Below are 16,506 nucleotides of genomic sequence, written 5' to 3' on the forward strand. Positions count from 1 at the left end.
TGTTTAGTATTTTGTTTATTTTTTGTGGATTGTAGCCGTTGGCCAAGAAGGTGTGGCGTAAGTGAGTCAGTTCAGCAGTAAGAGCCTTGTCATTGGAACAGATTGCTCTCGCTCTATGGGTTAGCGTTTTTAATATGCCGTATTGTTGAGAAGGATGATGGGGTGAAGGATGATGATGGAAGGGCAGACAGTTGTTGGCTTCCAGTTCCATAGTAAAGTGGATTTTTGGATGTTGGCTATTTAAATGTGCTAAGAATGTTTTCAATGTCTCAGGGCCATGTGGCCAAATAGCAAGCACATCATCAACATAGCATAGCCAAAGTGTTGGTTTGAGAGTGGCTGTATTGATTGCTTGTTTTTCCAGGTGTTCTATGTAAAAGTTGGCTAGGGGGGGGGGGGGGAGAAAGGGGGAAGCCCATGGCTGTCCCATCAATTTGTTTGTATATTTTCCCTTTCCATGTGAAATATCCTGCATATATTGTGAATTTGAATAGTTCAAATATATCAGGGGGGAAGTGTGACTTCAGTAGATTGAGGGTTTCTATTAGTGGTACATTTGTGAATAGTGAAGTGATGTCAAAGCTTACTATTAAGTCTGAGCTTTTTAGGGTGAGGTGTTGTAAGATGCTTTTTAGGTGTGCTGAATTTTTGAGAAAGGAGGGAGAATTGTTATATAAACCTGTTTACCAGGCCTCACATTTCCATTACCCATAAGCATTTCATTTAGATATGAATCATGGGTGAACTACACAGCCTGAAAGAAAAATCTTTATGCGAATCAAATATGATTCACGCAACGCATTGAAAAAATGTAGTGTGAATCGTATTTGATTCATATGGCGGTCAACGTGTTAATTTGCACAGTTTTTAAATGATTTCATTATGTTATATATCACTGACATTCAGCTTAATAAAAATTGGCCTTTTTAGTGAATTTATAATACCTTTATCATCCACTGATATTTACAAAAATTAATGCAAAATATCATACAGTGAAAATCTCTTGCAGCGTAAATGTTTATGGCAAAAATGTTGCAGCGAATTTTCCCATGTCAAAAATGTTGCAGCGAATTTTCCTATGTCAAAAATGTTGCAGCAAATTTTCCTATGTCAAAAATGTTTATACTGAATTTTCCAGTAGTGTTCAGATATATCTCTCATAGTGATACAATTAATATTTAAAATAGAATGGGCATGACCTCAAGAGAGAGAGAGAGAGGGAGAGATGGTGAAATTAATGGAAAAGTTGTTCAAATCAAATCAGTAACCAATGAAAAAAGAGTGTAATATCCAATGGAGGCAGAATGGCTTTGTAAAAGGAAAAGGTTCTAACGAACGTTTCCGTGGTTTAGCAGTCCTGTGGGAAGTTTTCAGTATTGAGAACACATTAAAATAAAATGTTTAATAAAAATAAGCAATTAAAACCTGATAAGTTTTGTAAGTCATAAGACTTACATCATCAAGGGTACTGGTAATAAAACGTTTTACACAACAAAAGCTTATTAACAATTAATTACATATATTAGTTCAGGGGTTCCCAACCCTATGCCTGCAGGCACCATGGCCCCCGTCGACCAATTTGTGTGTGCCAGCCGCTGTTCAACTGTGTGCCGTATAGTTTGAAATAATCATGCAACAATTCATGGCATGCTACATGACGCATACGTTAATGACACATGACAAGTGTTAAACGCATACAATGTAAAGTAGACGCACATTCGAAGTTGTTCATTCCAGTTTAAGAACTGGAATATCATCATATTCTCCTAATTATGAAGCACTGGCCAATGAAATGCAATGCCAAAGATCACGCTAACTTACATATATATATTTAAATTTTTATATAATGTAAACTTTTAAGTAATAAAACATTTGATTACAATGTAAACACTTTGTATGTATTCATTTAACAAAAGAATTCAAAAAATTTTATTGAAAAAATAGATGGTGCCCGTCACCCTACCAGTATTTTAGAATGTGCTCTAGGAAACAAAAAGGTTGGGAACCCCTGTATTAGATGTTTTTGATAATTTCATAACTTAAATATAATTGATAAACAGAATACAAATGGTAAATTCGTTACTGTATGTGTGTTGTAACATTGCTAGTTGTTGCTGTCATGTTCTGTGGTATATTCCAGGTCCATGGCAGTTAAAATTTTAATGAAAGCAGACCATACTTGATGTAAAATTAAGCCTTGATTTTTATTGCATTAAGCAGTGATCCTATGCATTTGAAAGGCTTCTTTAAATTTCTTAGGATTCTGCTTAATGCAATAAAAATCAACCAGTCATGATGAAAATATGACATTTTTGTTTGTTGCCTAAGTACTTGATGGCCAGCAGTGGTTGTGTGGAATGCTAGGCCTGATTTATGCTCTCTTCTTTTTTTTGACATCTTTTACGTGTTCAGACATGTGGATCTCTCCCAACCTCCCTGTCTGGCCTACAAGAGCAATGAATTACAAGAGCAATGAATCTGATGAGATGACGTGAAGGTTTTGGTAATTTTTTGTACCGTTCTAGTTCAAGAGTGAATTTTATATTGGGATGCAAGTTGTTCAGATAATCTTTGAAAGCAATCAGCTCATCCACCATTCCCAACCAAATGATGAAAATATCATTGATGTAACGCAACCAAATTTTTGGTTTCTTCCAATAATTTCTTAATGCATTAGTTTTGAAATTTTCCATACATCAGGTTTGGCTAAGGCTGGAGAAAGGGGGGGGAGGATTCATGGAAAGCACTTCTTTTTGTTCCCAATATCATTATTATTATTATAATTACCCCAAGAGCCCATTGGAATCAAAGACTCATCTGGGAAGTCCTTTTTATCACAAAGACAGCTCATCTCACTGTGCTTGAACACATTCAAACTCCTTGCAAACACCACACTCTCAGGCAAGCATTCCAATCATTTACAACTCTACACGAAAAAAAACCTGACTCTCACTCCCTCTTTATACAGTTTCCAGGGATGACCTCTGGTTCTCCCCCGATCTCTCACTATTTTCTGTAGAACTTCTCCAGCACTGATCCTATAACAACCCCTTACCAACTTGTAGGTCTCTATCATATCTCCCCTCTTCCTCCTGTCCACCAGAATCTGCAAATTACATCTTCTCAATCTTTCCTCATACTTGACATTCCAGAGGTCAGAAACTACTTTAGTCAGTCACCTTTGGACCCTTTCCAACATCTCTTCATCCTTCGGAAAACCGGGTGACCAAATCTGGTCACAGTAGTCCATGTGTGGCCTAATCAAAGCCTTATACAATGGAACAAGAATCACCCTACTTCTACATGTCAGTGATCTCCACATCATTCCCAGAAGCCTTTGTGTTGTCTTCACAATTTTGGCTATGTGTCTCCTAAATTTCAGATCCTTATCTACTATCATCCCCAGATCTCTTATTTCCTCCACCAATATATATTCACCAAGCATAAATTCTGCACCCCATCTTTGTATTCCAAATTTTACAACCTTACATTTCACATCTCCATTTCCGTGCCCAATCACTCAATTTATTCAAGTCTTCTTGTAAGGCCACAACATCTTCGTGGTTTGTCCCAACTTTGTATCATCTGCAAACAACTGAATACCTCCATCCAAATCTTCACCAATATCTTTAATATACAAGTTAAACAGTAATGGCCCTAAAACAGACCCCTAGAACACTCCACTAGTGACTTTCCTTTTCCTGGATATCGCTCCCCCATACACAACTTGTTGATACCTAACAGATAGCCAGTCTTCAATCCAATGCACTAATCTAATATCCAACCCCATCTGCGCTAGTTTGACTGTCAACTTATCATGAGGTACTCTATCAAAAGCCTTTGCAAAATCCAAGTATATTACTGTGTATCTTTCTCCTCTGTTCAAGGAAGCAGTCACTTTATTGTAATAAGTAAGTAAATAACTAAAACATGACCTCCCTTTAGCAAATCCATGCTGTCCATCAGAGATAATACAATTGTTGTTAACCCAACTCTGGATCCTAGTTCTCACAAACTTCTCCAACAACTTAACCACAACACCTGACACACAGATAGGTCTATAGTTTGATGCTTGAGTTCGATCACCTCCAAAATTTGTCTCAATATGATCACAATATTGTTTTGAAATACGAAAAAAAAAAAAAGTGTCTTCCATGCAGTGTTTGAATAGTCCTATAGTGTTCGGTGGGAAAAGATTAAAAGTAGATCCACTGTGTCATTTCTGAGTACACTGGTGAAGAGACTGACTACATCTAAACTTACTAGGACATCTGAAGGTTCTATATTCATATCCTTTGCCTTTTCAATAAAATGTAAACTACTTTTTACAAATGATTCTGTTTTTCCTATGTGTGGAATATCAGGTTTGACAGTTTTTTTCCTAAGTTTGAAGTCGAAGAATCTGTCCCATCTACAATTGGCTGTAACGGAATATCCTTTTTGTGTAATTTTGGTGTGCCATAAATTCTTGGGACTAATGGATATTCCATTATGACCAATTGTAATGGAATTAATTGTATGGCTTGCAACTCCCTTACTTAAACAAGATTTCAAGAATGCAATCACCAAAAACCTCCACATTACCCTATGAAAAACCCAGGTGTCTATGAGATTCATTGCTCTTGTGGCATTTGTTATGTAGGCCAGATAGTTGGGAGTGATCAATATGTCTGAACAGCTAAAAGATGTTGAAAAATGAAGAGAACATAAATGAGGCCTAGCATTCCACACAACCACTGATGGCCATCAAATACTTTGGCAACAAATAAAAATGTCATATACTCATCGTAACTGTCTCACAAGAAAATTTAAAGAAACTTCACAAATGCTTAGGCTCCCTACCCAATGAAATAAAAATTAAGGATTATTTTAAATTAAGGGGATATAAAATCCACATTGTTTTAAAACTGAATAAGAAACTCAAAGATTGGAATCAGAGAGTTTCATGCCGAATATAGTAAACTATAAAGTATCGGCGATCACTAGCGTGAGCTAATGCAAGTCACCCTAGTACATAGTATAATATCGGACAACTCGTTGCAAAGGTGGGGAAAGTTCAGATCGCTATTCTTAGGTATTTTCCATAATGTAAAAACACAGGAAATGTGGATTTTATATCCCCTTAATTTAAAATATTGTTTATATCGCCGAAATGAAGCTTATTAGCTCTTTATATTTAAGTAATTAAGGCTTAATTTAATATCAAGTATGGTCTGCTTTCATCAAAATTTTAACTGCCATGGACCTAGAATATGACACACGTGATACCACAGAACATGATAGCAACAACTAGCAATGTTCCAATATGCTTACAGTAACAAATATATCATTTGTTTTTGTAAGCATTTTGTGAAGTTATTTTTGATAACTTCACAACTGTTAAATTATATTTAACAGTTGTGAAGTTATCAAAAACATCTAATCTTCTTCTTCTTCAGCTGCTCCCATTTCTATATGGGGTCACTGTTTCTGGTAAGTCTTCTCCACTGGTTTCTATTGTAGACCGTACCTTTATCAAGATTTTTCTCCTTCAAATCTTCCTCTACATTATCTTTCCTCCTCCTCCTCTTCTTCGTCTTCCTCCTTGTATTTCCATCATCATGATACTTCGTCCATCATATCTTTCATTTCACCTCATTAAATGTCCATACCATCTTAATCATGCTTCTTGTATTTTGTTTGTATTTGCAGTCACTATTATTACTATTACCACCCCAAGACCTCATGGAGTCAAAGAATCATCTGGGAGGTCCTTTTATCACACACACAGCTCATCATACCGGTGTTTCAAACCCATTCAAACTCTTTGCAGACACCACATTCTCAGGCAAGGTAATCCAATCATTCACAACTCTGCACGAAAAAAAACCTGCCTCTCACTCCCCAACTCACACCCTCTTTATACAGTTTCCAGGGATGACCTCTGGTTCTTCCCTGATCTCCCACTATTTTCTGTAGAACCTCTCCAGCACTGATCCTATAACAACCCCTTAATAACTTGTAGGTCTCTATCATATCTCCCCTCTTCCTCCTGACTCTGCAAATTACATCTTGTCAATCTTTCCTTATACTCGACATTCCAGAGGTCAGAAACTACCTTAGTCCGTTCGGCTTTGGACCCTTTCCAACATCTCTTCATCCTTCTGAAAACCAGGTGACCAAATCTGGGCACAATAGTCCATGTGTCGCCTAATCAAAGCCTTATACAACGGAACAAGAATCTCCCTACTTCTACATGTCAGTGTCCTTCGCATCATTCCCAGAAGCCTTTGTGTTGTCTTCACAATTTTGGCGATGTGTCCCCTAAATTTTAGATCCTTATACACTATCACCCCCAGATCTCTTATTTCATCTACCTCCAACAATATATTCTCACCAAGCATAAATTCTGCATCCCATCTTTGTTTTCCATATTTTAAAACCTTACATTTTGCAACATTGAATTCACATCCCCATTTCCGTGCCCAATCACTCAATCTATTCAAGTCTTCCTGTAAGGCCACAACTTGCAGTACCTATGATGTGTGCATTCCTCGCCTGACTTTCCTTGTTACTTCACACAGCCATCAAAGCATCCTCATTTCTGTAACACTAATCTTGCTTTCATTGGATTTCTTCATAGGCAGTGTCTCGAATCTATATAACATTGTAGGTATCACTACCATTCTCTATATTTTTCCTTTCAATTTTACTGGAATCTTTCTATCCCACAAAATTCTGGCCATTTCTTTCCAGTTCTTCCATCCTCTCTGAATTCTGTTATTGACTTCCCTTTCCACTTCACCTTTACTATCCACTACTGACCCAGATATTTGAATTTCTCTACTTTCTTAATAACCTCTCCATTCAGCACTCTATCTTCCTCATTGTCAACATTTTGACCACACACCAGATATTCAGTTTTTCATATGCTAACTTTCAGTCCTCCTTCTAATGCTCTGTTCCATTTTATTAGCTTTTGTTCCACTTCCTCTCTTGTTTCCATGCACAGTACAATATCGTCTCAATATGACATACTCCAAGGTACTATATCTCTAACTTGCTCTATCAAAGTATCTATTACTATTAAAGACCAAAGGACTGAGTGCTGATCCCTGATGTAAACCAGCTGTTGTCTCAAAACTCTGTTATTCCCAAACAACTCTTAACTGTTGCTTGCACATTACTGTACATTTCCTATATCAGTCTAATATATTTTTCTGGTACTTTCTTTTCGCTTAAACTCCTCCAAATCTCTTTTCAAGGTATTGTGTCATATGCCTTTTCTAGGTCTCCAAAAACGACATGTAGTGTCCATGTATTTTTCGATCATCTGCCTCATAATAAATAACACATCCATAGTTCCTCTCATCATCATCATCAAATTCCTGCCATGCACCCTCAAGGGGTGTACAGGATATGATAGTACTACATGAAAAAATTACATCATTATTAATTTCCTATCTACAATTTTCCTCCAAATCAGTCTGTTACTTGTCAAGACTCCAACATTATCAGATCTTATATTTCTATCGTCTAAAGCACTTTGTACCGTATCAATCCACCTATATCTTGGTCTTCCTCTAGGTCGTTTTGCTGCCAACCTGGCAGAGAACACTTGTTTTGCTAATCTTTCCTCGCCCATTCTGTTTAAGTGACCATACCACCTGAGATTAGCTCTGCTAACACATTCCTGGATGCTGACAATGTCAAGTTCTTTCCTAATATCCTCGTTTTTAATATGATATTGCCATTAATGCAATCTGTTCACGCCTATAATCTTTCTCAGGACTCTCATATCTGTGGTCTCTAGTCTTTGGTCAAGTGTTTTACTTCTGACCCAGCTCTCAGATCCATAAGTTAAAACTGGTTTGAACACTGTCTTGTACACAGCTAATTTAGTGTTCCGACTAATTTCTCTCTTATTCCATATGAATTTATTCAATTGACTTCCCACCATACCAGCTTTGCTTATTCTGTTGTCTATTTCTATATTTAATTTACCGTGCCTAAATAGCTGAAATGTTTTACTTGTTCCACAGGTTCTCCATTCACAACACAGTTGACATTTTCAATGATTCTGCCTATTTTCATTGTCTTTGTCTTTTTATTGCTGACCTTCAGACCATATCTATTACAACAGCTATTCAATTTAGTCAGAGAATCTTGCAGACTTGTAGCAGATTTATTTAGAAGTATAACATCATCTGCATAAAGCAAAGAGGTGACATTAACATCTCCAATTTTGATATCATGTTTAATATCACTTTTCTTCATAACGTGATCCATATAGATAATGAATAACAGATGGGATAATGTACATCCTTGTCTCACACCAGATTTAACATTAAACCATCTTCCTGTACTTCCTTCAATTCTAACTGCTGACTTACAACTCAAATAAAGACTAAGTATTGCTTGATATAATGCCCCATTGACACCATATAACTGCAGCGTATGGAATAGCTTCTCTCTTGGCACCTTGTCATATACCTTTTCCAGATCGACAAAACTTAAATACAGATCTTTGTTATATTCCCATGCTTTCTCGACTATTTGTCGTAAAGTGAAGATCTGATCCTGACAGCCTCTATTTGGCCTGAATCCAGCTTGTTCTTCACCAAGCTTTTCTTCCACCATTCTTCTCAACCGTTTCTCAAGTATACTTGCATAGATCTTGCCAGGAACACTAAGTAGGGAAATACCTCTGTAATTCTCACATGCAGTTTTATTTCCCTTTTTATATATGGGTACTATGAGAGCTCTACTCCAGTCATCGGGAATTCGTCCCTCTGTCCAGGCTTTCTGAACTATGTAGTGCAGCCACTGTAAGACTCTTATACCACCATACTTCAGCATTTCTGGTCGAATATCATCTACTCCTGCTGCCTTTCCACATTTCAAGCCTTTGATGGCTTTTTCTACTTCTAGTATGGATATGTATTCCTGACTGCATGCCTGGTCAGTGTTTTTTACCACTATGCTGTCATCACTGCTTGTTTCATTTAGCAGTTTTTCAAAGTAATTACTCCATACTTCAAGGATATCTTTTTCTCCCGTTTTCATGTCACCTTTATCATCTCTAATTCCTTTTACAGCACTCTTTCCTCCATTCTTAAGCTTCTTCAACAACCTCCAGAATATTTTGCCACCTTGTTGATATTTATTTTCTATATTCTTGCCAAAGTCCTCCCATGACTTTTGTTTAGCTAGTTTTACACAGTGTTTAGCATTCTTGCATTTGTCTCTATATTCTCTAAGAGCACAAGCTGACTTATTTGACAGGAACTTTTGATATGCTTTCTTCTTTTCCTTCACTGCCTCTTTAACTTCCTGTGTCCACCAGGGAGTTCTGATTTTTTTATCCTTACAGATAACCTCACCACATGCCTCTCCTGCAGAATCAATCAATGTTTTCTTCAGAGTTTGCCACTGAATCTCCAAGGTTTGATTCCTGTTCTCAAACTCTTTCATTTTTTGTCAATAATCTTTGTGTATTTTAGCGTACAGTTCACATCTGAGAGCTGCGCAACTTTTATTCGCTTTAAAACTTTCTTACATGTTCTTCTTTTCGATATGAAATTCAATTTTATCCTGCTCAAGACTAAATAGTGATCATTTCCAATTTCAAATCCTCTGTACACTCAAGGACCAACTTTTCATTTTTCATTGTGTCAGTTGTTTTTTCTAAAGCCTCAAAAAATTCCTCCACTGCTACCTTAGTAGAACCTTTTGTGGGACCATAGGCACAAATAAGTCTCATTGTCCAGTTCCCCATTCTCATATTTGCCCACATTACTCTACTTGAGACTGACTGCCATTCAAGAAGATTAGCCTCGTATTTTGTGTTGAATACTATGGCTACTCCTTCTTTTCCTTGATTGTCATTGCCTGAATATGACATTTTGTATTTATTGCTCAGAAAGATCTCACCAGTTTTGGTCTTTTTTGTTTCAGTCACCCCTATTATGTCGATCTGGTACTTATCTAATTCCTCAGCTAGCTCCATTTCTTTGCCATTCAGGCTTCTTATGTTGATAGTACCGATCTTTAACTCTGGTGATGTTGAGTTGGGGTTTATTTTCAGATTTGTTCCAGTAGCTGACTTTTCGCTGTTTGCCCTGGTTCCCTGGCGAAAACAACGGGGGCCTTGTTTAACCGGGCGATGCCCCAGCCGGCATGAAATTTTGTCATGTTGTACCATCATTCTATATTTTGGTTTAACCAATAAGAATACAATTTGGTCGGCTAAATCCCAAATTGCCAGCCCATCCTCGTCCGTTCAGTATCCAAGTAGATACCCAACAGGGTGCACCATGAGAAGGTGAGGATTGGACATTAGGTCAGATGCCCTGGTCGGTTCTCCGCATTCCTTTAAAGGCTATGTGGAGGTCTCCTCTCAGTTATACAGCTTTGACCCTTAAGCACCCCATAGTTCCTCTCTGAGGCATAAAATCAAACTGTTCTTTTGCAATATTGACTTCTTCTCTTAACCTTTCATCTATAATTCTTTCAAATAACTTCATCGTACGAAACATAAGTTTAATTCCTCTATAATTAGTACAGTCCTGTATATCTTCCTTTCCCATATATATATATATATATATATATATATATATATATATATACACACACACACACACACACACACACACACACACTACCATACTCTGTTTCCATTCCTCCGGGATTATCTCTTGACTATAGATCTCCTTCAGCAGATTCCATATTAATTCAACAATGCCTTCATCTCCTAACTCTCCTAACCTCCACCGGTATTTCATCTGGTCCAGCAGCCTTTCCATTCCCATTTTGACCATCACTCTCACCATATGATACTATGGTAAACACAATTGTGTTTACCATATGATACTATGGTAAACACAATGCTGCTAGCGTCCTTCGCCCTCCTAAGTGCTACAAGATGGATTTTTATTATTTTTTTATACAAAATTTGAGAACTGTATAGGATTGTTGATGATAAAATTAAATATTACAAGCAAATATAAATAAATTAATAAATATATTTATATATCGAGAAAAATTTGGGGTGCTGCAGTTCCGCAGTGCCTATGAACGAGCTGCCCCTGCTTCAAACTCATTGCACACATTAACAAACTGTACTCCTTTCTCGTCCCACATTTCTGCTAACATATCATTCACAATCTTTGCTCTCTGCCTTATTTCATGACTGTATTACTTGGGTAATTAGTTAACTACTAACCTGTCATGGCTGTGCCATAAATGTTAAATTATCTAATCCTATCTTGGACTAAGGCCAACTAATATAAATATCTTTCTACATTTCTATCTCTCTATTACTATTATCATTATTATACAGGTATCTCCATGGAATAAGAAGACTCATTGCAGGATATCCATTATTCGCATAATACTTTCATATTGCTCCTAAAACTCATTCACTGACGAAGCACTCACAACCATCTCTGGCAACCCATTTCACCTTTATCATGCTTCAAACAAAAAAATCGAGTCTTAACGCACTTGTTAACTATACTTTTACACAATTTCTGTGGAAGACCTATCATTTTCTCTCTTCATGAATGGTAAATAGAAAGAAGAAGAACGCTGATAGGCTGGAGACGTTTAAAATGGTAAGTAATGTTTATGTAGCAAAGTGTATACCAGATTAATACAGAATAGATTATTCATATAGCAGAGGTAGAGAAGAGGTATGTGAATAAGAAACCATCTCCATAAGGAAGTTGTGGACAGAAAAAAAGAAGACAGATTTTCTATACTATTCTCATCTGTTCTTACCTAGCAAGACTGAAGACAGCACACTCAAGCTGCCATATCAAGCTGGGCACAACTTACCAATATTCACGAGATTTAGGGGAAATACCTACCAAGAAAGCAGATTAAGCAGATTACTGATGATCTACTGTTATTTTTAGTACAAAATATCTGTACCTGCATTTCATTAAAGTTAATTACTGTGGTTATCATGTAATTTATTGTTTATAGTCATGTCACAGTTACCTTTAAAGATTAAACAAGAAAGCAGATTACAGCAGTGTTTGTGATATAATTGATTACATATAATTTGTAATATAATTTTCAAGGAAAAAAATTACTTGAGTAGTATGTAATAACAACTTACATATTATATCATCCTCAGTTAACCCCATTATTTTCATAGAGTTCACTGTGTTCTTCAATTCCTGATTATCATCTACACCAGGCACTGGAACACTGCCATTAGTTAAGAATCTGTATTTCTTTGCATCCTCCAGAAGAAGCTGCTCTAATGAAAGAAATAAAATCAGAAACTGAAAAGAAGTAAACTTATAATGGCAATCATAATGCGATTTAAATTCATGAAATAAAAAGGAAGAACAGCAGTAATGATATAGATTCTGACATTCATGTGTGGGCTTGAAATGTCTATCTATCTATCTATCTATCTTATATATGACTTCTGCATTACTTCAACTTTGGTATCTCTCCCAGGTCTGGTTCCCACTGATGAGACCTCAATAAAGATCGAAAGCAGTCAGGGTAGTGGCCCTTCCCATTATGCATTGCATTATACACATCCGAATGAGAGTATGCTTTGCATTATGGAATACATACTAAGGCAAGTGATATGAAGTCATTAGCCTCTATATAAGTAGCTTAGGTGTGAATATATCGGATGCACAAAATATTGTTTTGCTTACTTGGGATAAGGATTAAAACCAAGTATAAAATTTCTTGGTATCTTTAACATATAATACACCCAAGGTAAAAAACTTTCCACACACACACACACACACACACACATATATATATATATATAATTACATATATAATCTATGACAGTAACTGATGAAGTACACAGATTATATGCACAAGCCTCAGGGGCCAAATTGAACACCACTGGCTTGTGGTCAGGGAGATGGAAGGCTAGAACTGATTCTTCAAATGAATATACCTGGTCAAATGAAGGATAAAAATACTTAAGCATACACCTTGGCAACACCACAATATATAATATGTTGAACTGGACACAACTTCTTTAAACAGGTGCTAGGAAAGTTGAACAGCATACGTTCAATGTTTCACTTAGAGGAAGAGTCCTAATAATCAACAGATGGCTGCAAGTGTGCAACGACATACCCTTAAAGTACTGACACCCCCCCACACACATACACCAAAGACTTTCTCCATCACATTCAAAAGGCAATCACACATTTCTTCTGGAAGAGAATAAACTGAATACCTTAGTCTGAACTCTACAAACCACTCGACAAGGGAGATCAAGGCCTGATTTTCCTTGAAAAACAAGATTAGATCTTTCAGGATAATCTTTCTCCTAAAGACACTTCAATCCAATCATACTTATGTAACCATCTTCGATTACATCATGAAATCATCCACCAGAGGACTTACACTTTCCACAATTCTCCAAATGACCAGTTTTGCATCATCACCTCCTAAACTATCTCATTTTTACAGAGATGATCTACAGCGGTAGAAAAATACAAAACTTCATCTCAATGACAGGATCAACAGAGTCAGCTGTACTAAGAGAACCACTGTTTTCGAACAGAAACATAACAAGTCTCACAACTAGGCAGGAATAAGAATCATAGGAGATCTCCTGATCCACATCATAAAGTGGAAAACGTTCATTTGCCTACCACTGAAAAACCCAAAAACTGAAAAGCAATATCAACAAAGTCAAGCTGCTGTTATAAATGCCTTTCCAGATATTGCTACACCTCAGGAATACATATTCCTTCTAAAACTGTGGGAAGCCCACATTTCATCTTGTATCATCCGAAGCCCCACTTCCAATTCTTCCTTCCAACTACAAGAAAATATACCACTTCCTCATGTCAGTGCCACCAACTTCACCCTTCGTATATCCATCCTTAACTCCCTCATCTACAAAGCTGCACATGCTACCCAGTTTTCAGTGGAATCCTCCATATAAATCGAAGTGTGCCAAACCAGATTCCAACATACAGTGGAGGCTATGGCATAACATCTTGCCAACTCCTACTAAGCTCTACAAATTTCAACTTAGAGAATTGGATCTGTGTCTCTTCTGCGAAGTTTCATGTACATTGGAACACACATCTAACCTGTCCTGCAAACAAAGTGATGATCACCTATGCTCTGAATACTGCCTCTAGCACATGTAACTAAACACACACAGCCAAGAAGACTACTGGAATTTAGTCCATACAGAAGAGAACAGACACAGAATATGCAATTTCCTCTTCATCTATGCTAAGGTTATCATCTACATCTTCTACCTTAAGCACACAAGAAATAACCAGCACCCATCCATCACTGAAGCAGCACAAACCCTCATGTGTAGCCTATGTCGGAAACTACAAAGCAGGCTTTCACTGGAACTTTATTATTACAAAGAAACAAGAACTGTCACAAAATTCATAGAGGAATGGAATCCAACTTGTACCCGGTTCTGGATTGCCAATGACGATACACTTCAACTGAAAAATAACTAAGAGTGATGCTAAACTGTAATATTGATTATTTTACTAAAAAGACAAATCCTCTCTACTACTCATGTATCTTTTTCCTCCTTTCTGTTGTAAATCTGAAAGGAAAATCCTTTTTTTTTTCTCTGTAATATATATTCTTATAATATGCAAATAGTTTTTTTGTTGCCTATCTTCTAATGTATATTTCATCCAGTTAAATAAAAATAAATAAATAAATAAAAATATTTATCTAATTTGTACATACTGACAGGATCAATATAGTTAACTGTACTTACTGAACCACTGTTTTAAAACAAAAACATAACAAATCTCACAATTGCCCGGCATTTTTTCCCCCCTACATGGAGCTGGGTAGGAATAAGAATCATAGAGGATCTACTGCTGACCCAGACCGCAAAGTGGAAAATATTCACATGCCTACCACTGATAAACCCAAAAAATGAAAAGCAATATCAACAGATGCAGCAAGCTGTAAGAAAAGCCTTTCAGATATTACTATGCCTCAGGGAATTCAAATTCCATCTAGAAACTGAAGGGAGCCCACCTTTCACCTAGTATTATCTGAAGCCTCACTTCCAATTCTTCCTTCCAACTACAAGAAAATATACCCCATCCTCATGTCAGTACCCCCAACTTCACCCTTCACATTTTTATCCACATCCCTCTCAACTACAAACTTGAACATGCCACCAAGATTTTAGTGGGATCTCCCATACAGATCAAAGTGCACCAAACCAGATTCTGACATACGGTGCAGGCTATGGCACAATATCTTGCCAACTCCTACTAAACTCTGCAAATTTCAACTTAGAGAATTGGATCTATGTCTCTTCTGTGAAGTCTCAGGTACCTTGGAACACACGTCTAACATGTCGTGCAAACAAAGCAATGATAACCCATGCCCTGAATACCACTTCTAGAACCTGTAACTACACACACACATACACACACAGCCAAGAAGTCTACTGGAATTTAGTCCATACATAAGAGCACAGACAGAGAACATGCAACTATATCTTTATCTGTGCAAAGGCCATCATCTAGCTTCTACCTCAAGCACACAATAAATAACCAGCACTCATCAATCATCGAATCGGAACAAACCCTCATGTGTAACCTACATAGGAAACTACAAAGCAGGCTTTTGCTGGAATATGATTACCACAAAGAAACAAAAACTGTTGTCAAATTCATTGAGGAGTGGAACCCAACTAGAATCATGTTCTGGAATGCCAATGACAATACACTCCAACTGAAAGATAGCTAAGAGTGATACCGAACTGCAATATTGACTCTTTTTCAAAAAAGGAAAATGCTCTCTACCACTCATGTATCATTTGCCTAATTTTAATAATTCTATATCCAAAAAGAAAATATCCTTTCTCTATAATTTATATATATAATTTATATAATATATATATATTATAATTTTGCAGAGTCTACTAGTCAAAAACTATCTAGTAGATGCAATGTCTAAATGTATTCCAAGGGTGAGAAGGTTAAATAAAGTAGGTGTTAGATGGATGAATAAAGAAATTAAGCATGCGATACAGAGAAAAATGGCATTGTGGAAGCAGCATAAGAGAAGTGGAAATAACCAATTCCATGAGATCTACAAAGACCAGGCAAGGAGGGTGATTTGGTTGGTGAGGTTAGCTAAACAGAGGTATGAGCAGAAGTTAGCTAATGAGGCCAAAAAAAATCCTAAGGAGTTCTTTCGATATGTAGCCAGCAAAAGAAAGAATGACTATGGAAGGATGACAATGATTGGAGAAAATGGTATAAAGACAGCTGTTGTGGAATATGTAGGGGGAGATACTTAAGAGCAGTTCATAACAGTCTTTCAATCTTGTCAATGTGACTTCATGGAGAGATTGAGAGCAGTTGATGATGGGGAAGAGAGACTGACTGTAAGTGAGCAAGAGGTGTATGGGGAGTTGAGTAAACAAGATATTAATAAGGCTGTGGGACTAGATAATATATCACCACGTATTCCAAACGAATGTGCCAGGGAGTTGACACCTGCCTTGACATATTTTTTTAATAC

The 16,506-nt window shown here is 36.9% G+C and overlaps 1 protein-coding gene across 1 annotated transcript in view; it reads right to left on the minus strand.

The window, feature by feature from the left end:
* LOC150097089 (myosin-14-like) overlaps positions 1-16,506 on the minus strand; it is a 1,147,103-nt gene that overhangs the window by 793,340 nt on the left and 337,257 nt on the right. Inside the window, exon 9 of the mRNA XM_090407039.1 lies at positions 12,104-12,247. Coding sequence (XP_090263165.1) covers positions 12,104-12,247 — 144 coding nt within the window. The remainder of the gene's footprint in view (positions 1-12,103; positions 12,248-16,506) is intronic.

The sequence above is a fragment of the Typopeltis vanoorti genome, chromosome 17, assembly GCF_054136105.1.
Source record: "Typopeltis vanoorti isolate ZY-2024b chromosome 17, IOZ_Tvanoo_1.0, whole genome shotgun sequence".
NCBI classification, from domain to species: Eukaryota; Metazoa; Arthropoda; class Arachnida; order Uropygi; family Thelyphonidae; genus Typopeltis; species Typopeltis vanoorti.